Genomic DNA, 14,387 nt, shown 5'->3' on the forward strand with positions numbered 1-14,387 from the left:
AACAACCACAGTGCTGAGGGGCATGGAGTGCCCCTGTGACTGACAGGAGTGGTTGGACTCCGTCATCCAGTGGCTCCTTTCCAACCTAGTGATTCTATAATTCTCAAGTCTGAAGGATTCCTCTTCCACCTACCCACTTGGCAGACATTGGTCTTTCAGCATTTTGTTTTATTCTTTGCCTTTGTGGTACCTTTGCTATTAGGCACATACATTTGCTGTAACCTTGCTGCTGCTGTACCAGATAGTATGAATACTGACACTAAAAGCTTACCCTGCGTACCTCTGCATTTGCAACTGCCTCATCCAACATTCCGTTTCACCAACATTCCCCTTTTCAAAGTTTAGACCTGTTTTATACTTCTTCCTTCAGCCTCCTCTCCCATCTCACCCCTGCTTCCCACCATGCCCCACGCCAAAAGGAAAAAGTCAGCACTGTTCCTCAGAAATTGTGTTCTGCAAAAATGCTACTAAGGCCAACTGCACTTGGCTTGTCAGAAGATGCTCAGCAGCTCAAGGGAGCTGAATTAGTTCTGCTTGCCCTGATTCAGCCATCTGCACAAACATTAGCATTCATGGTAGCAACTGCCTTCACAGTCGTCACCACAATGCCATCATGCTAATAAGAAATAAATCTATTTTGCTGAATCAAAATTAACTGAACTATAAACTGATTAATATACAAAATGATGGATCAAGCTTATATTTATGGAAGTAGGCTTATTAACACAGGGAATACCTGGAAAATTATGGCCTTCCAATATTTTCATTCATAAGCCTAACAAAAAAGTGCCAGGCTAAGTTACATTTTGCAGTCCATTTAGTTGTGATATTAGCATTTTGCATTCCTTGGGCTCTTCTTGTTTACTCTCTCTGCAGACAGTGCAGCAGCCACCTCTTAGGATGCATTAGAAAGTGAAAGTTTGTTTTTTCTCCGTGGGATATTTCTGGCTTCCCTTTTTACCTCAAAATGCACAGAGAGAGGGAAAACCAGAGAGGAGACGGCTGCTCTCCTGCTGAACACTTTTTATTTCCATTAAAAATTGAACCATTGTAAAATGATTTCTTCTACTGACACAAAAAGAGACATCATTAAATTCACACATAAGCTCAAGGGGGAAGCACTAGGTTTTCTCTAACTGTTTCTATGTTTGAAAAAAAAAAGAGAATTTTTGTTTCCTTTTGACATGAGGAGTTACCAGCCTCACACATGGATAATACAACACGAGATCACCCAGCTAAGTGCATATATACACAGCAATGAAATTCTCATTCCAGATCATTAATGCTTTCAAGAGCAGCACCAGTTTAGTTACCTACTTTCAAGCTTGCTCCTTCTCTCTCTTATAAAGTCCATAGCACCTAGACAACTATTACAAAGCTCTCAAATGAGAAGACAAAGTAAATACATCGGTGATCTTGGTGACAAATCCCTTTAACAAATATTGAAATACTAAAACCTGGGGATTCAAACTGCACTGGCTTTATTTCTCTCTAAAACAGTATAACATAGCTGAAGGATAGTAAATAAGATACAGCCTTGTCGTCATTCCAGGAGTTGAAAATGTCAGCAGTCTCAAAACCAGCACCTCAAGCTATACAGCTACTCTGGATGTGTGGGGATGGAAGCAATTGCCCAGGCAAAGATGATGTTATTTGAAAGCATCCTGGGAAATCACTGAAAGACTGATTATTATACACCCCCGTAATTAAACCTGGACTAACTCTGACTTGTGTATTTCTAGACACACACACTTCTATATACTTTCTTGAAAAATATCTCCAGAGTCAAGAAAGTATCCTGTAACAATTAAACTTTTAAGTCAGAAGAGCTGCCCTTCTATACAACATTTTCTAAATTAACAGTATTCCACATCTAAACTAAACAGAGGCAAAGAGGCATCTTTTTTTTTTTCTTTAAACTTGTGTCCAGTTTCAGATCACATTCTAAGTAGTATGCACAATGAACAAAAAGCCAGCAGCTGGAACAACTTCTACAGAATATCTTCTGTACCTTTCAGTACACATAGGACTCCAAGCCTGGACCACTGAGTTCCCACCTTAGAAGTGTTCTGGAATGCTCTTCAAGCAGCATGATTTTTTTGTTTCCTCACTGAACCCTGCCAGGGAAGTGCACGCATGTTTATGAAAACACATTCTTCACATATATTAAATTATATATAGCAACAAAAACAACTATCTGGTGCTGTTTGGTGGGAAAATGCATTTAGTTTGACCAACACCACTCAATCAGGTAAAGAAGTCAACGAACACTCTTGGCAGTCATCTGCATTGTTTCCAAGCCACAGTTTAGTTATTTCCTGAAAAACACGTGGACTGCTAAAGCTAGAATTTCCTCTAGAGTTTTACAAGTCTGACAGTTTCTGCTGTGGTTTTGTGGTTAGGTTTTTTTTCCTAATTGAAAATGGTATTACTTAGCAACAAGGACTACACTCCTGACTAGTGAAAATGCAATACAAAGTAGTTTAGAAGCAGTGTCCTGGCTGTTTTGAATTTCCAAATAAAAAAATCAAGAAGCTCCTGGGTTAAGCTATATATTAATGGAAGCCAGCTCCTCAGCTTCTGCATTCTGCTAGGTCTTCAGTGCTGGCAGAGACAGGTAACTCAGCATAATCAGGAAATAAGTAGAATGGGTGAGGTCAAGTACAACTGAATCAACATGGAGATAGTAATAAACTGTTACTGAGGCAAGGCACTGCAGAATGATGATGATGGTCCTAAAAGCAAGGAAAGATTAATCCCTTTTCAGCTAATGTAGTCGCCAGCAATCCCTGCACACCTGAACATCAACAAGAAACTGGCTCCTGCTCAAGCTGAACCCACACAGGATGAAACACTAATGGGAAAGGTTTTGGAGAATAAAGAGATAATGCTCCCACTTTCCATGGGCATACTATCTCTTTATGTCAAATCAATGGACAGACCACGTGATATCATTTTCCAAAACCATCACTTTTCATTTCCAATTTACCATGAAACTTGCCCTTGCTTTCCCAGACAAGACCTAGTGGAGAAATCCACAAATGTCCTCCAGATTGAGCCACTCTAGCCCTCTATCCCTGCAGCAAGGTTTCAGACTATTCACAGGTTTGAACAAATCTGACCCAAGATCAAGACCCCATTTGGCTCCTGACCTTCTTACTGGCTTCCAAAAATGGATGGATCAAATCCCCCTGATAACAAAGTTTAAATTAACCACTTGGGTTGCTACATTTCTTTTGAACTGAAAAGACCACAAGCTCCGGATGAACCAAAGGGGTCCTGGGGACAAAGTGTTCTCAGCCAAGTGTCTCTAGCAACAGAATAACATTGACTGTTTCTGAGGGGGGAAAAAAAAAAAAAAGCTGTAAAACCTTCATAGTTTGGAGAATTTTTCCTCTGTACTAACTCAAAATCTGAATGAACAAATTAAAGCAATTTTCCTACCTAACTTACGACCTCCCCTTAGAAAGAAATTGGCTTCCTGGAGGAACTGACATTTTTTTTGCTCAACTGCCTAAAAAGTAGCAATAGTATGTGCTGCTACTTTGCACAGATGCACTGCAAATCCTCCTTCTTAACTATCTGCCCCATATCTTAAGCATAACGCAGCACTTTTCAGAAACACAATTTCAAATAAGTACTCCCTGTCCCAAAGAATCAAAGACTTGAGGCTACATGAGCAAATCTTTCTGTACAGGTGCCAGCAAGGTGAAGCAAACAACTTCTTTCTTCCTGACACTTCCCACACAGAGACTGGTCATGTTTCTACTTGTGCTCATCTTTACTTTGCTGACTCAAACACTGATGCTCAAAAAATGTAAAAATGTACGGAGTATAAAAATCTCAGTGGACACATCAACTGAGTAGCATAACAAGGTTTCAGCTCTCCATCCATCTCTGGTTTGTCACTGACATCCCTCCTTTCTTCAGGGAGGGAAAAATGTGTTGGAGTGCACATTGCTTAACAGACCCCAGATATCGGTCAACTAAAATAAGAATATTGCGACCTATCTGTCATATCAGATCAAAGTAAAGTTACAAGATACACTGTTGAGGATGATCTGTACATCCTAGTACATTGTGTATCCAAGGGGACAGAGAAATCCATTCATTTTCTTTTTGCAGTAACAAACATCAAATACCGTGTCTACAGGGATGACTGAAACATTAAAACAGTTACATTCCTCCTTTCAGACAGAGTCATTAAGGGAAAAAATTATTTGCAAGACTCATCTGAAACAGTGTTGACATGAAACATTGCAAGAGCTACTGAGAAAATATGAGCCATGATGCTGTCAGCACATAAACATCACCCATGTTACAGCCCTCATGACTAGAACAAATGGCACCATCCTGTCAGCTCTCTCAGTGTCTTGCCACTACAGGCTGGATGAAGAGCATCAAGGGAAAGATTAGGCAAGGCACAGATGAAGCGAGTGGGAAGATGAAAGCACATTGAAGCATCACCTTGTTGCTCTGCTCCTTCAATTACCCACTCAATAACTGTGCAGTATCGACTAGGGTGTCTGGCAGGAAAAAGCTTGCCTGGAATAAAACCACAGAGATGCTACAGCTCCTGAAGCTGCAGATGAATCTTAGGGGCTTCAGGGAGAACATCCTTGTTCTCCACCCTCCCCAAAACTCAAGGCAAAACTTATAAAGTCCTCAGTTGAATATTAAAATCTGTGGTATAGCTGCTTATTGCTAGGGAGAAAAGGAGAATGCAACTCAAAAAAAAGGCACAATGCACCAAGCTGTTTAACTCTTTTTCTTCCTTCTTTTTGGAAGCTGTATTCTCAGCAGAATGATGCATGGAAATCTACTTGAGACAAGAAGGCAAAGAAAAAGAGGAAAAGACAACACTAAAAAGGGAAGACAATGCTAACAAAACCATGCATAGACGCCAGGGAAAAAAAAAAGAAGAAATCTATTATTTCAGAAATAGTCGCATAATGCAGCTTTAAAACAACATCACAACAAGAAACATTAGAAAGAAAGGCTAACTAGCACTTAAAATTCACTTTACTTCTTCACACAAAATCTGCCTGCCATTATCATATGGCATCATAAAAATCCAGTCACCAAACAAAGAGCTAAACCAAAGCGTTACTGGCTTCCAGCATGTATAAATATATAAAATAGGAAGACAAAGTCTCCACAAAAACGTTTAAACATTGAAGTATATATAAAAATCCCACATATTTTGTCTATAAAAGGATGCGAAAGGATAGTAAACGTTAATAGAGCCCTTAGCAGAAGCAAGCAGAAATCATTAATTTTAATAGCAAGTCTGCCACAAAGGTTTGAAATGCTTCTAAAAATAGTCCAAAATACTAAAGAAAATTAAGTTGTGGTAAGTTTTGTTTATCTGTTCGTTTTATATAACAAGTGAATTTCTCTTGAGAGACAACTGAAGTCTCCTTCCCCTGTCCTCTTTTTTTGCATTTTAATAGTACTGCTTAGTTAAAAGGTTTTAACATTGCATCCAGCACATGTGACTTAACCATTGTCTGCAGCCCTTGTGGCTTGAACAAACTGTCAGTTTAATTAATGACACTTTTAATGCTAAAAAAAGCCTCTAGCCTTTTCTCCCAGTAATCTGAGTAATTCATCCACCAATGAAAACAAGTCTTTCAGTTCTTCCTCAAAGACTGTATCTTACAGTGCAATTCTGAGTGGCCCTAGTCATTGTAAACATATACGCAAGGTCACTTCATAATCTCTGCACCCAGAACTGATGGAGGAAAAGATGCATTTTTATATGTTAAGACATGAAAATACAGCTATTCCCTGGCATTTTAAAGGCTCCTTTATGTGAACCTGTGAAGATTGTTAATAAGCACAACAAGAATTCTAATAGAATCATAGGATAGTTTGGGTGGAAAGGGATGTTACAGATCATCTAGTTCCAACTCCCCTGTGATGGGCAGTGATACCTCCCACTAGATCAGGCAGTGCAAGGCCCCATCCAACCTGACCTTGAACACGTCCAGGAGTTCAAGATCAAAATCATTGCTGACGCTTTCAAATATTACAGGCTATACTTTTTTTCATTTTGTCCTTCCTTCTCTTCATTCATAATAATTAAGGTAAATATCTATCCTGCCCCAGCTGCCTATTTGTAGCTCCCTTTTCATCATTCTGTCAATGCATTAGAAAGGTGTCTTCAAGACTTTTTCCACTCAGCTAGATGTCTGAGCATAATTAAACTTGATCAGTGTGATTACCACGTTAGCGGTGCACTATAGAACCTGATTAAAACAAAAATGGTAGGGTGAACAGAAACATAAACACTTTGTTCCAGAGCATCACGCAAAAGAAAAAGTAGGTGAGAAGATGACAACATAGCCCAAACAGACGTAACATTTGTAAACATAAATTCCTTCTTTTTAAGCCATGATCTGGAAGCTAGGTAAGGCTACTATTTCTGCTTTCAGCTTAGGAGTTGTTCAGAACAACTATTTCCCTGAAAAGGTGGTACCAACTGCAAATCATAGCCCACTGATGAAAAAGAGAGGATTCCAAAGCAGACTGTTCTATAGTTAGTTTAAATTCCTGCCAAGGATTAAAGCCACGCCAAAACCATGGCACCTGAGAGCCAAGCTCACAAATTTGACAGTGCTTCTTGGTAATTAGCCCCGACCTCCTAGTAGGAGTTATGCTGCAGCTCCTACCTCATGGCAGCCACTTGGCACAGCATAGCACTGATCCTGTCAGTGGCATGTATGGCATTAAGTGCTGTAACAGGATGCAGATCCCACCTGTCTGGACTGCTGGACCCAAAAAGCAGCATACACTGTCTCGGAATCATAGAATAGTTTGGGTTGGAAGGGACCTTAAAGGTCATCTAATTCCAACTCCCTGCCATGGGAAGGGACATCCCACTAGATCAGCCTGCCCACGGCCCCATCCAAACTGGCCTTGAACACCTCCAGGGATGGGGCAGCCACAGCTTCCCTGGGCAACCTGTGCCAGAGCCTCACTGCCCTCATAGTGAAGAAATTCCTCCTTATGTCTAGCCTAAATCTGCCCCTCTCCAGTTTATATCCATTGCCCCTAGTCCTATCACTACAAGCCTTTGTAAAGAGAAAAGACAAGCCTTTGTCTTCTTCATGTGAAGCTCCTTGCTGCATCTTGGGCTCCACCTTGAAGCACTGCAGGCAGTGAGCTACTGTCTGACATTGTCAGGGAACAAGATACTGAAGCATCTGTGGTTGACATGAGAGTAGCAAGGAGCTAACAGCGTAGAAACTGCTTTCCTGCACAGCTACTGCAAACTACAAAAGCTTTTAAAAAAACAACATTGAGACCTCTCCCACTCTGCATTTTGAGACAAATTGGTTTCATCTGCTACTGGTCTCACAGGTTTTCTTCCGGTGTCTCCTATGACCCTGAAATGCACATGGTATCTATTCCTAATGCTGTGCTGCTTTTCTTTCCCCCTTCGAGTACAATTTTGTGATTAGATACAGAACAGGCTGAAACCTGGGGCCTGCGCTTATGCATTCTTAGTACTAATGCATGTTGTGCCACAATGGAATCACATACAATAGTTAATGTTGTACCCAGCAGGATGCAAGCGAACTGCTTGTATATCTGTGTCTTTTCAAAGCAAACAAAAGAAAGCATGCTGGCAAAGTTCACATGTACCTGCTGATGTCTGTCATGTCTGGGCCAAAGAGAATCCTAGTCAGTCCTTGAATTTCCAGAAATAAAAGCTTACAATGCGAAAGAGGAGATAGGGGAGAATAGAAATGGTCTCTTACAGCCATCAGAGAAGTCAAATAATTTATACTAGCTGAGATGCAGTGAATAAAGATAGATTAATGACACTTCTTGGGATATCCAGGAATTAAAATATATTAACTCATTTTCATCAACACTTCCTTCTGTTGGACAGTGATTTCCTTCCGATTCCCTTCTCACACACAGAAACTGCAACAGAAACAACCCCAGTGAAGTCCAGGGAATTATACTGCATTGCTATAAACAAGAGAATAACAAGGCTCCTCTGCAGTTCTCATCAGTTCCCTGACGCTGTGCCTTTCTCTCATCATGAAGAAAGACAAGCCCTTTTAATAGGTAAAATCTGGCAGAAAGAGAGGGAGAGGACGGCCCGAGGGCAGAAGAAGTTGATAGAGAAAGCATCACTAGGAGCTGAGCAAGCACACAGGGAGGGATATGAAGCACTGGAAAGATTTTATTTGACTCATGGGCTTAGGAAAAATCCTCAATTACTTATTGACTTTACTTCTATAATTGTAAATAAACCCCTCGGCTAGATGAGCTAGAATAAACTCAAATTTTTCTCACTTGGGAAGTCACTCAATCTATTTGATGTGTACACTCCCTCTTTGCAAACAACCGTGGTACAACATCACACAACTGTCTCAAGACAGCGTACTGTCCAGTATTTCAAACTTCCTTTTCTTTTCAAATTTTCTTTTCATCCCTACATGACCCTTCTAAGCAGAAAATACTGCACACAACCCTGAGGAAGGAGGCTCTACTACAGCCTCTTGTAGCCCTGGAAAAAAAACATTGCAAAAAAGATAAAGGAAGGTCACACTACTGACTGACCCCATCTGTCCAAGTTTAACCCAACTGTGGCTTGAGATACAGAGGACCCAGTCCTGCAAAGACTTCCTATTGCATGTACTTGCTTATTATCCTCAAGAGGCTATTGGAGTGACTGGTCTTTGCGCCTTGGCTGGATACACGCTCTGGGTATAATGTACAGGAACAGGAAAACTAAATGAGAAGGACTACAGAAACACAAAGGAAGAGAAAAAATTAAGTTCTGGTCCTCTACAATAAACATCCAGAGTAAGTCAAAAGGCTTATGTATTGAATTCGCTGAAGCAGCCCATAGCTCAAAGTCCTGGCTCCAGATCTGGGTATGAACCAAAGTAAAAATCTGCCAATGACCTTCACAGGAAGATCATCTGACGACATATAGTGAGAAAGTGCTGCAGTCAACTAGATTGTATCAACTATCCTATTACTCAACAGTAAGTTTGTTCCCAACAGACAAGGAGAGCTCAAGAAATCAAGAAGAACAGAGCCACAAGAAAGATACCATTCTCTTTCCAAAAGAAAATGCAGCACAGCTGTACCTAGTATTAATAAAATCCAGCAATAACTTCCCCAGGGCAAAGCACATACCAAATTAGTTGAAATACATATGCTCAACTTCTCCAGATTATACACCACCCTGGCCATCTTCCCAGCTCTCAACTCATACATACGCTACCAAAAGACTTTGGGAAGTGGTAGCCAGGGAGTTTCAGCCACAGGTGGCACCAGTCACTACCTCAGGTGCTTACAAGCCTGTGTCAAAGCACAGCAAGGACACACCCCGAGGCCATGCAGGCTCTGTCAGGTAAGATGGTTGGCATTACTGTAGCTCCAACAATTTCTTGCTTCCGACTGGAAGATGGTGGTGAGGAATTATCCTCAGGTGGCAGAGCTGTCACAGAACTGTGGTGAGGAGTGACAGAGGTGATAGCCTACTGGTGTTGCACCGACAGAAGAAAAGATAGAAAGTTAGTCTTGAATAAAAGAGGAGGATGTACGCAGCAGGGGCCTGAGAGAGACAGTTAAAAGAACCCCAAGGTGATGTGGATAGGCTATATTGAGCAAATTTTTATCAATACAACAGAAAACTGATACTTAGCAATACATTCCCCTTGGAAATTTAACTTTCCAAATTAATTGCGCTAAAGGTCATGGGAACACGTAACATTCTCCATGAATACTTTTACTAGCAATCTTCATAGTGCCAGAGGGGTGACAAAATGAATAAGTATGAAAATATAAATTTAAATTTCAACATTTATCTTTCACTCCCTGTGCTGACGAGTAGATTATATTGGGCTATAGGGAAGATGCTGAAGATACTCTACACTAGAATATTATTTTGTTCTCATTTACAGAGGTACAAATCAGGACACAAATCAGGTAAGGAAATGAACTAGCAAGGGTATCCATTTCTGTATACACTTATTCGTGTCTAATATATGCAATGTTTTCCCCTTCAATTTTCTATTTTTAGTTTGAACTGAGCATAGTTTCTTGTGCCTCCAGGTCCAAATACACATTAGGAGACTGCTTCTTTCCACCAACTCTGGAGAACAGTACGAAGATCCACCGTCAACCGATGTGCAGACCCCATAGTTAGGAGAACAGTGCAGCGCAACATCAAGTGCATGGCTAGTTTTGGTCTCTATTTCAATGAGTTCATCATCAGCAGAATCTCATTCCTCAAGCAAGTGATTTTCACTCAACTGGAATTGGTCAATTATGTTTGAATGCGCTTATCTGGACACTGAACAAGTGTTTGTTTTCTGGAATAAGCACTTATGAAGGATCCAGATTAGAAAGTACAAACATATTGGCTAAATTGAATTAAAGGCAGGCAGGTAGCCCCAGATAAAACACTCAAGCGAAGACACTTCCAAATACAGCAGCAACAAATGAGTATCACACAAATGGGATAGCCTCGTGTTTAAAACATCAGTGAGAGCTACTAGATCTTAGTTTCCTGTCCTACTTCTACCGCTTGTCTTTTCCTCTTGATCTTGAGTAAATTATTTATTGTCAAGACTTACATTTCCTCAGATTAAAAAAGAGGCAGTTAGACTTCCTGGCTTTAAAGAGCAGAGCTGCAATAATTAATTCATTATTCTTTGCAGAGCACTCTAAAATTATTAGATGCTGCTGCAGAAATGCATATTAGTGGTATTCTATTCCACTAGCAATTCCCAAAATAACTCTGTCTTGTATGGATTTATAGTATTCCAAATTAAGGTCAGTGATACCTCGAGTCTTGAACCAGTACCCTTTCATGGTGGTGTAAACTGAAGGAAGGAAAATAACCTAGTTGCGATCGTAACACAGTTCTACCCCCATCATTTCTTTCAGTACTGTACTACGCACACATTAACCATAACAACATCAAGCATGCGGAAAGCAAGATTGTTCCAGTAAATTCAACAATGCAAAGGGCCATTGTAAATTCTGCAAACGAAACCTATCGGCTAGCTCAAGCCCTGCTATAAATGGTGTGACCAATATCATACATTTCATTAGATAAATGGTAAAGAAGAAACCTTTAACTGGCTTTTTCAAAGCTCAGCAAGTTTTGGACTCAATGGTTGGAAAAATGGCCTCCTTTAAAATTACTTTGTTTGCATAAGGCTGAGAGGTCTCTCTGATGATGCTTAGAATCAATTGGATCCATTTTCTTATGTGAAAGCAAATATAACTGTATCTGTCACTGGAACTGCTTTCACTGCGAGCGCAGACTGGACAGCTCTATACAGAAATGACCAGTCAGATGGTTACTGGTCCAGGGTGCTACTCTGCTCACATGTATTTTTGAGATAGCTGTAACAACAAATTACAAGTACAATTACAGATTCAAATCTCAAACAACTAACTTTGAATAAGACTGCACACGAACCAACATGAAAATTGATGATCGGTAACTTGGTACATTATCATATTTGCCTAATGAGAATGACAGGATGCATTACATTTTCAGCATCTCTAGAAGCATCACTTTTGAGTGAAACTGTTCTTACAAGGTGCCTTCTTATAGCACACCAAAGTAATACCATTAATACGTTTAAAAGCTCCATTACCTGTTGGTCATCTGGAGTCCATATGCCACAGGTAATCTGACTCTCCAAGTTTATTTCTGAAGACCAGTGTCTTTGTCCACTGACTGAACCGACCAGCACAAATCCATCTCTGTAGGAGATAAGTGCTTGAGTCCCATCATGGCTCCATGTAAAGTCGCTTACCTTAACACATCAAAGACAAAACAATAGATATATTGGCCATGTAGAAATTTTTTGTTGTTTTAATAAAAGGTATCAGTGCACAGAAACAGACAGCACAGCTGCAGTTCTCATGTTTCAATTACTGGATAAAGCAACTGTCCTTGCAAAATGTCTTTGTGACAATTCTTGCACATTCCTTTCAATAAAGAAATGTTTAATTTTCTCCTGCGCTTTTCAAAAAGTATAAAGCACCATTCATTGTCCTCTTAATTTTGCCTCTTGGGATCTGATCACTCTTGACTGCAGAGAAAACACATATACCAACCTGTGCCCCACGATCATTCACAAGCTCCACAGACCATCTGCCTTCGTATTGTATCCAAACAAATATTCCTCCATCTGCATCACAGGTTGCTAATTTCTGGAATGGTTCGTTCCATCTCACCAGCACAACCTTAAAACATTACAAACAAAAAAAGTGTTACCAAAACTGCATGCTGTGTTACCAACCATTTAACAAGTAAGAGTTAAACAATACTGCAAAATAGACATCACCACCTTTAAGACCTGAAGATGTTGTACAAAATAGCAATTTTCAGCACAGCATTAGGTACCTCTCAAGAACAGCTGGAATCGTTTTGTCATGGCAGTCAGAAAGTGCACAATCTCTCACCATGAGGCCTTTTTGGAAGGCATTGTACACTTTCAACAAAAACATACTGTACACAGGAACACAGTATTTCATTACAGAAGCAACAAGCAGGAGGCTCCATACTGACCAACCAACACTTTCAAATTATTTACCCCACTGTAATCACAGAAACTGTCAGCCTCTACATCAAATCAACACCTCTTGCTGACTTCAAATGTAGTTGCATGCACTGGTATCAGATTGAATTTGAATACTTGTATCAACAGTGACATGAAAAACAATGTGAGAGTCCCAAATTATTAACAAAAAAAAAAATCAAAATTTCATAGAAAAGTTGTTTTGCTATTGTGTGCAGTAGGGATACAAAGAAGTTTTAGGCTCTTCTCTCTGCTTTAGAGCTACCTGGTCTCTTCCAGAGAACTCGTCTAAACCTACCAAATTGCTCTCTCATTTCTAATTAATATCAATTTAACAAAGACAGTATCTCCCGAGACCTCAGTATAAAATCAAAAAAAAACTTGTCAACCAAGTGCTTGAAGCAGAAATCAACAGTAAAACCATTCACCTTCTTTTTGTGACTTTTACTTTAAAACCTTTTTTCCAAATTAATTTTATTTCAAAAATATGCGGATATATATGGGATGCTTATGTTCATACTCAAGGAGATTCCCCCCAGTTATTTTACTTAGGGACAGCACATGGAAACAAAGAAAACATATATAAAATACTCAATCAGTAAAGTGTTATTTTAACTGCTTAATGGGCATCCAGCTCTAATGATGCTTTTCCTCAATCTCTGCACTGGGTTTGCACTGCAAAGGTTTGGTAGTGGGGGTGGCTTCTATGACAAGCTGCTAGAACCTTCCCCAACATTTGATAGAGCCAACAGCAGCCAGCTCCAGGATGGACCCACCACAGGCCAAGCCCGAGCCCATCAGTGATTGTCACAGAGCCTCTGGGATAACATATTTAGGAAGGGGAGGAAAAAAACTCCACAAAAACCTGCAGCTGGAGAAAGAAATGAGAACATGCAAGAGAAAAAATTCTGCAGACACCAGTGAAGGAGGGGGAGAAAGTGTTCCAGGTGCCGGAGCAGAGATTCCCCTGCAGCCTCTGTAGTTTTAACAGTGGAGCAGGTATCTACCTGCAGCCCATGGAAGACCCCATGACAGGTGGATGCTCGAAGGAGGCTGTGACCCCGGAAGAAGCCCATGCTGGAGCAGGGTCGCTGGCAGGACTTAGGAACCCGTGGAAGGGACCCACACTGGAGCAGCTCATGAAGAACCGCAGCCTGTGGGAAGGGTTCATGTTGGAGAAGTTCATGGAGGACTGTCTCCTGTGGGAGGGATCCTGCCCTGGAGCAGGGGAAGGGTGTGAGGGATCCTCTTCCTGAGGAGGAAGGAGCAGCAAAAGAAAACGTATGATGAACAAACTGCAACCCCTGTTCCCCGTCCCCCTGCACCACTCAGGGGGAAGGTAGGGAAAACAGGGAGTGAAGTTAAGCCTGGGAAGAAGGGAGGGCTGGGGGAAGGCTGTTTATAAGATCTGATTTTATTTCTCATTATCCTACTCTGATTTAGCTGGTAATAAATTAATTTAATTTTCCCTGAGTCGAGTACGTCTTTTGCCTGTGATAGTAATTGTTGAGTGATCTCTCACTGTCCTTATCTTGACCCACAAGCCTTTAATTATATTTTGTCCCCTGTCCAGCTGAGAAGGGGAGTGGTAGAAAGCTTTGGTGGGCACCTGGCATCTAGCCAGGGTCAACCCACCACAATATAAATAGATAATTAATCACCTAAAAGAGACAGGAAGATTTCCTTGAAATATATGTTGCTGTTTACAGAGATGAACTGATCCTCCTAAAGATTCCAGTCCTCAGATGAGCTCTAAGTAGAGAGGCCCTTCACACTTCACGTCAAATCATCAGTCATTTTCAGAATTAGGAT

At 40.6% G+C, this 14,387-nt stretch overlaps 1 protein-coding gene across 6 annotated transcripts in view; it reads right to left on the reverse strand.

The window, feature by feature from the left end:
* The window catches only part of TULP4 (TUB like protein 4), a 154,983-nt gene that overhangs the window by 44,318 nt on the left and 96,278 nt on the right, over positions 1 to 14,387 (reverse strand). For all 6 annotated transcript variants that reach the window (XM_069852083.1, XM_069852084.1, XM_069852078.1 and 3 more), the window contains 2 exons: positions 12,112 to 12,240; positions 11,646 to 11,807 (listed from right to left, as the gene is read on the reverse strand). In XM_069852083.1, coding sequence (XP_069708184.1) covers positions 11,646 to 11,807; positions 12,112 to 12,240 — 291 coding nt within the window. The remainder of the gene's footprint in view (positions 1 to 11,645; positions 11,808 to 12,111; positions 12,241 to 14,387) is intronic.

Source organism: Phaenicophaeus curvirostris, chromosome 2 (genome assembly GCF_032191515.1).
Source record: "Phaenicophaeus curvirostris isolate KB17595 chromosome 2, BPBGC_Pcur_1.0, whole genome shotgun sequence".
NCBI lineage: Eukaryota > Metazoa > Chordata > Aves > Cuculiformes > Cuculidae > Phaenicophaeus > Phaenicophaeus curvirostris.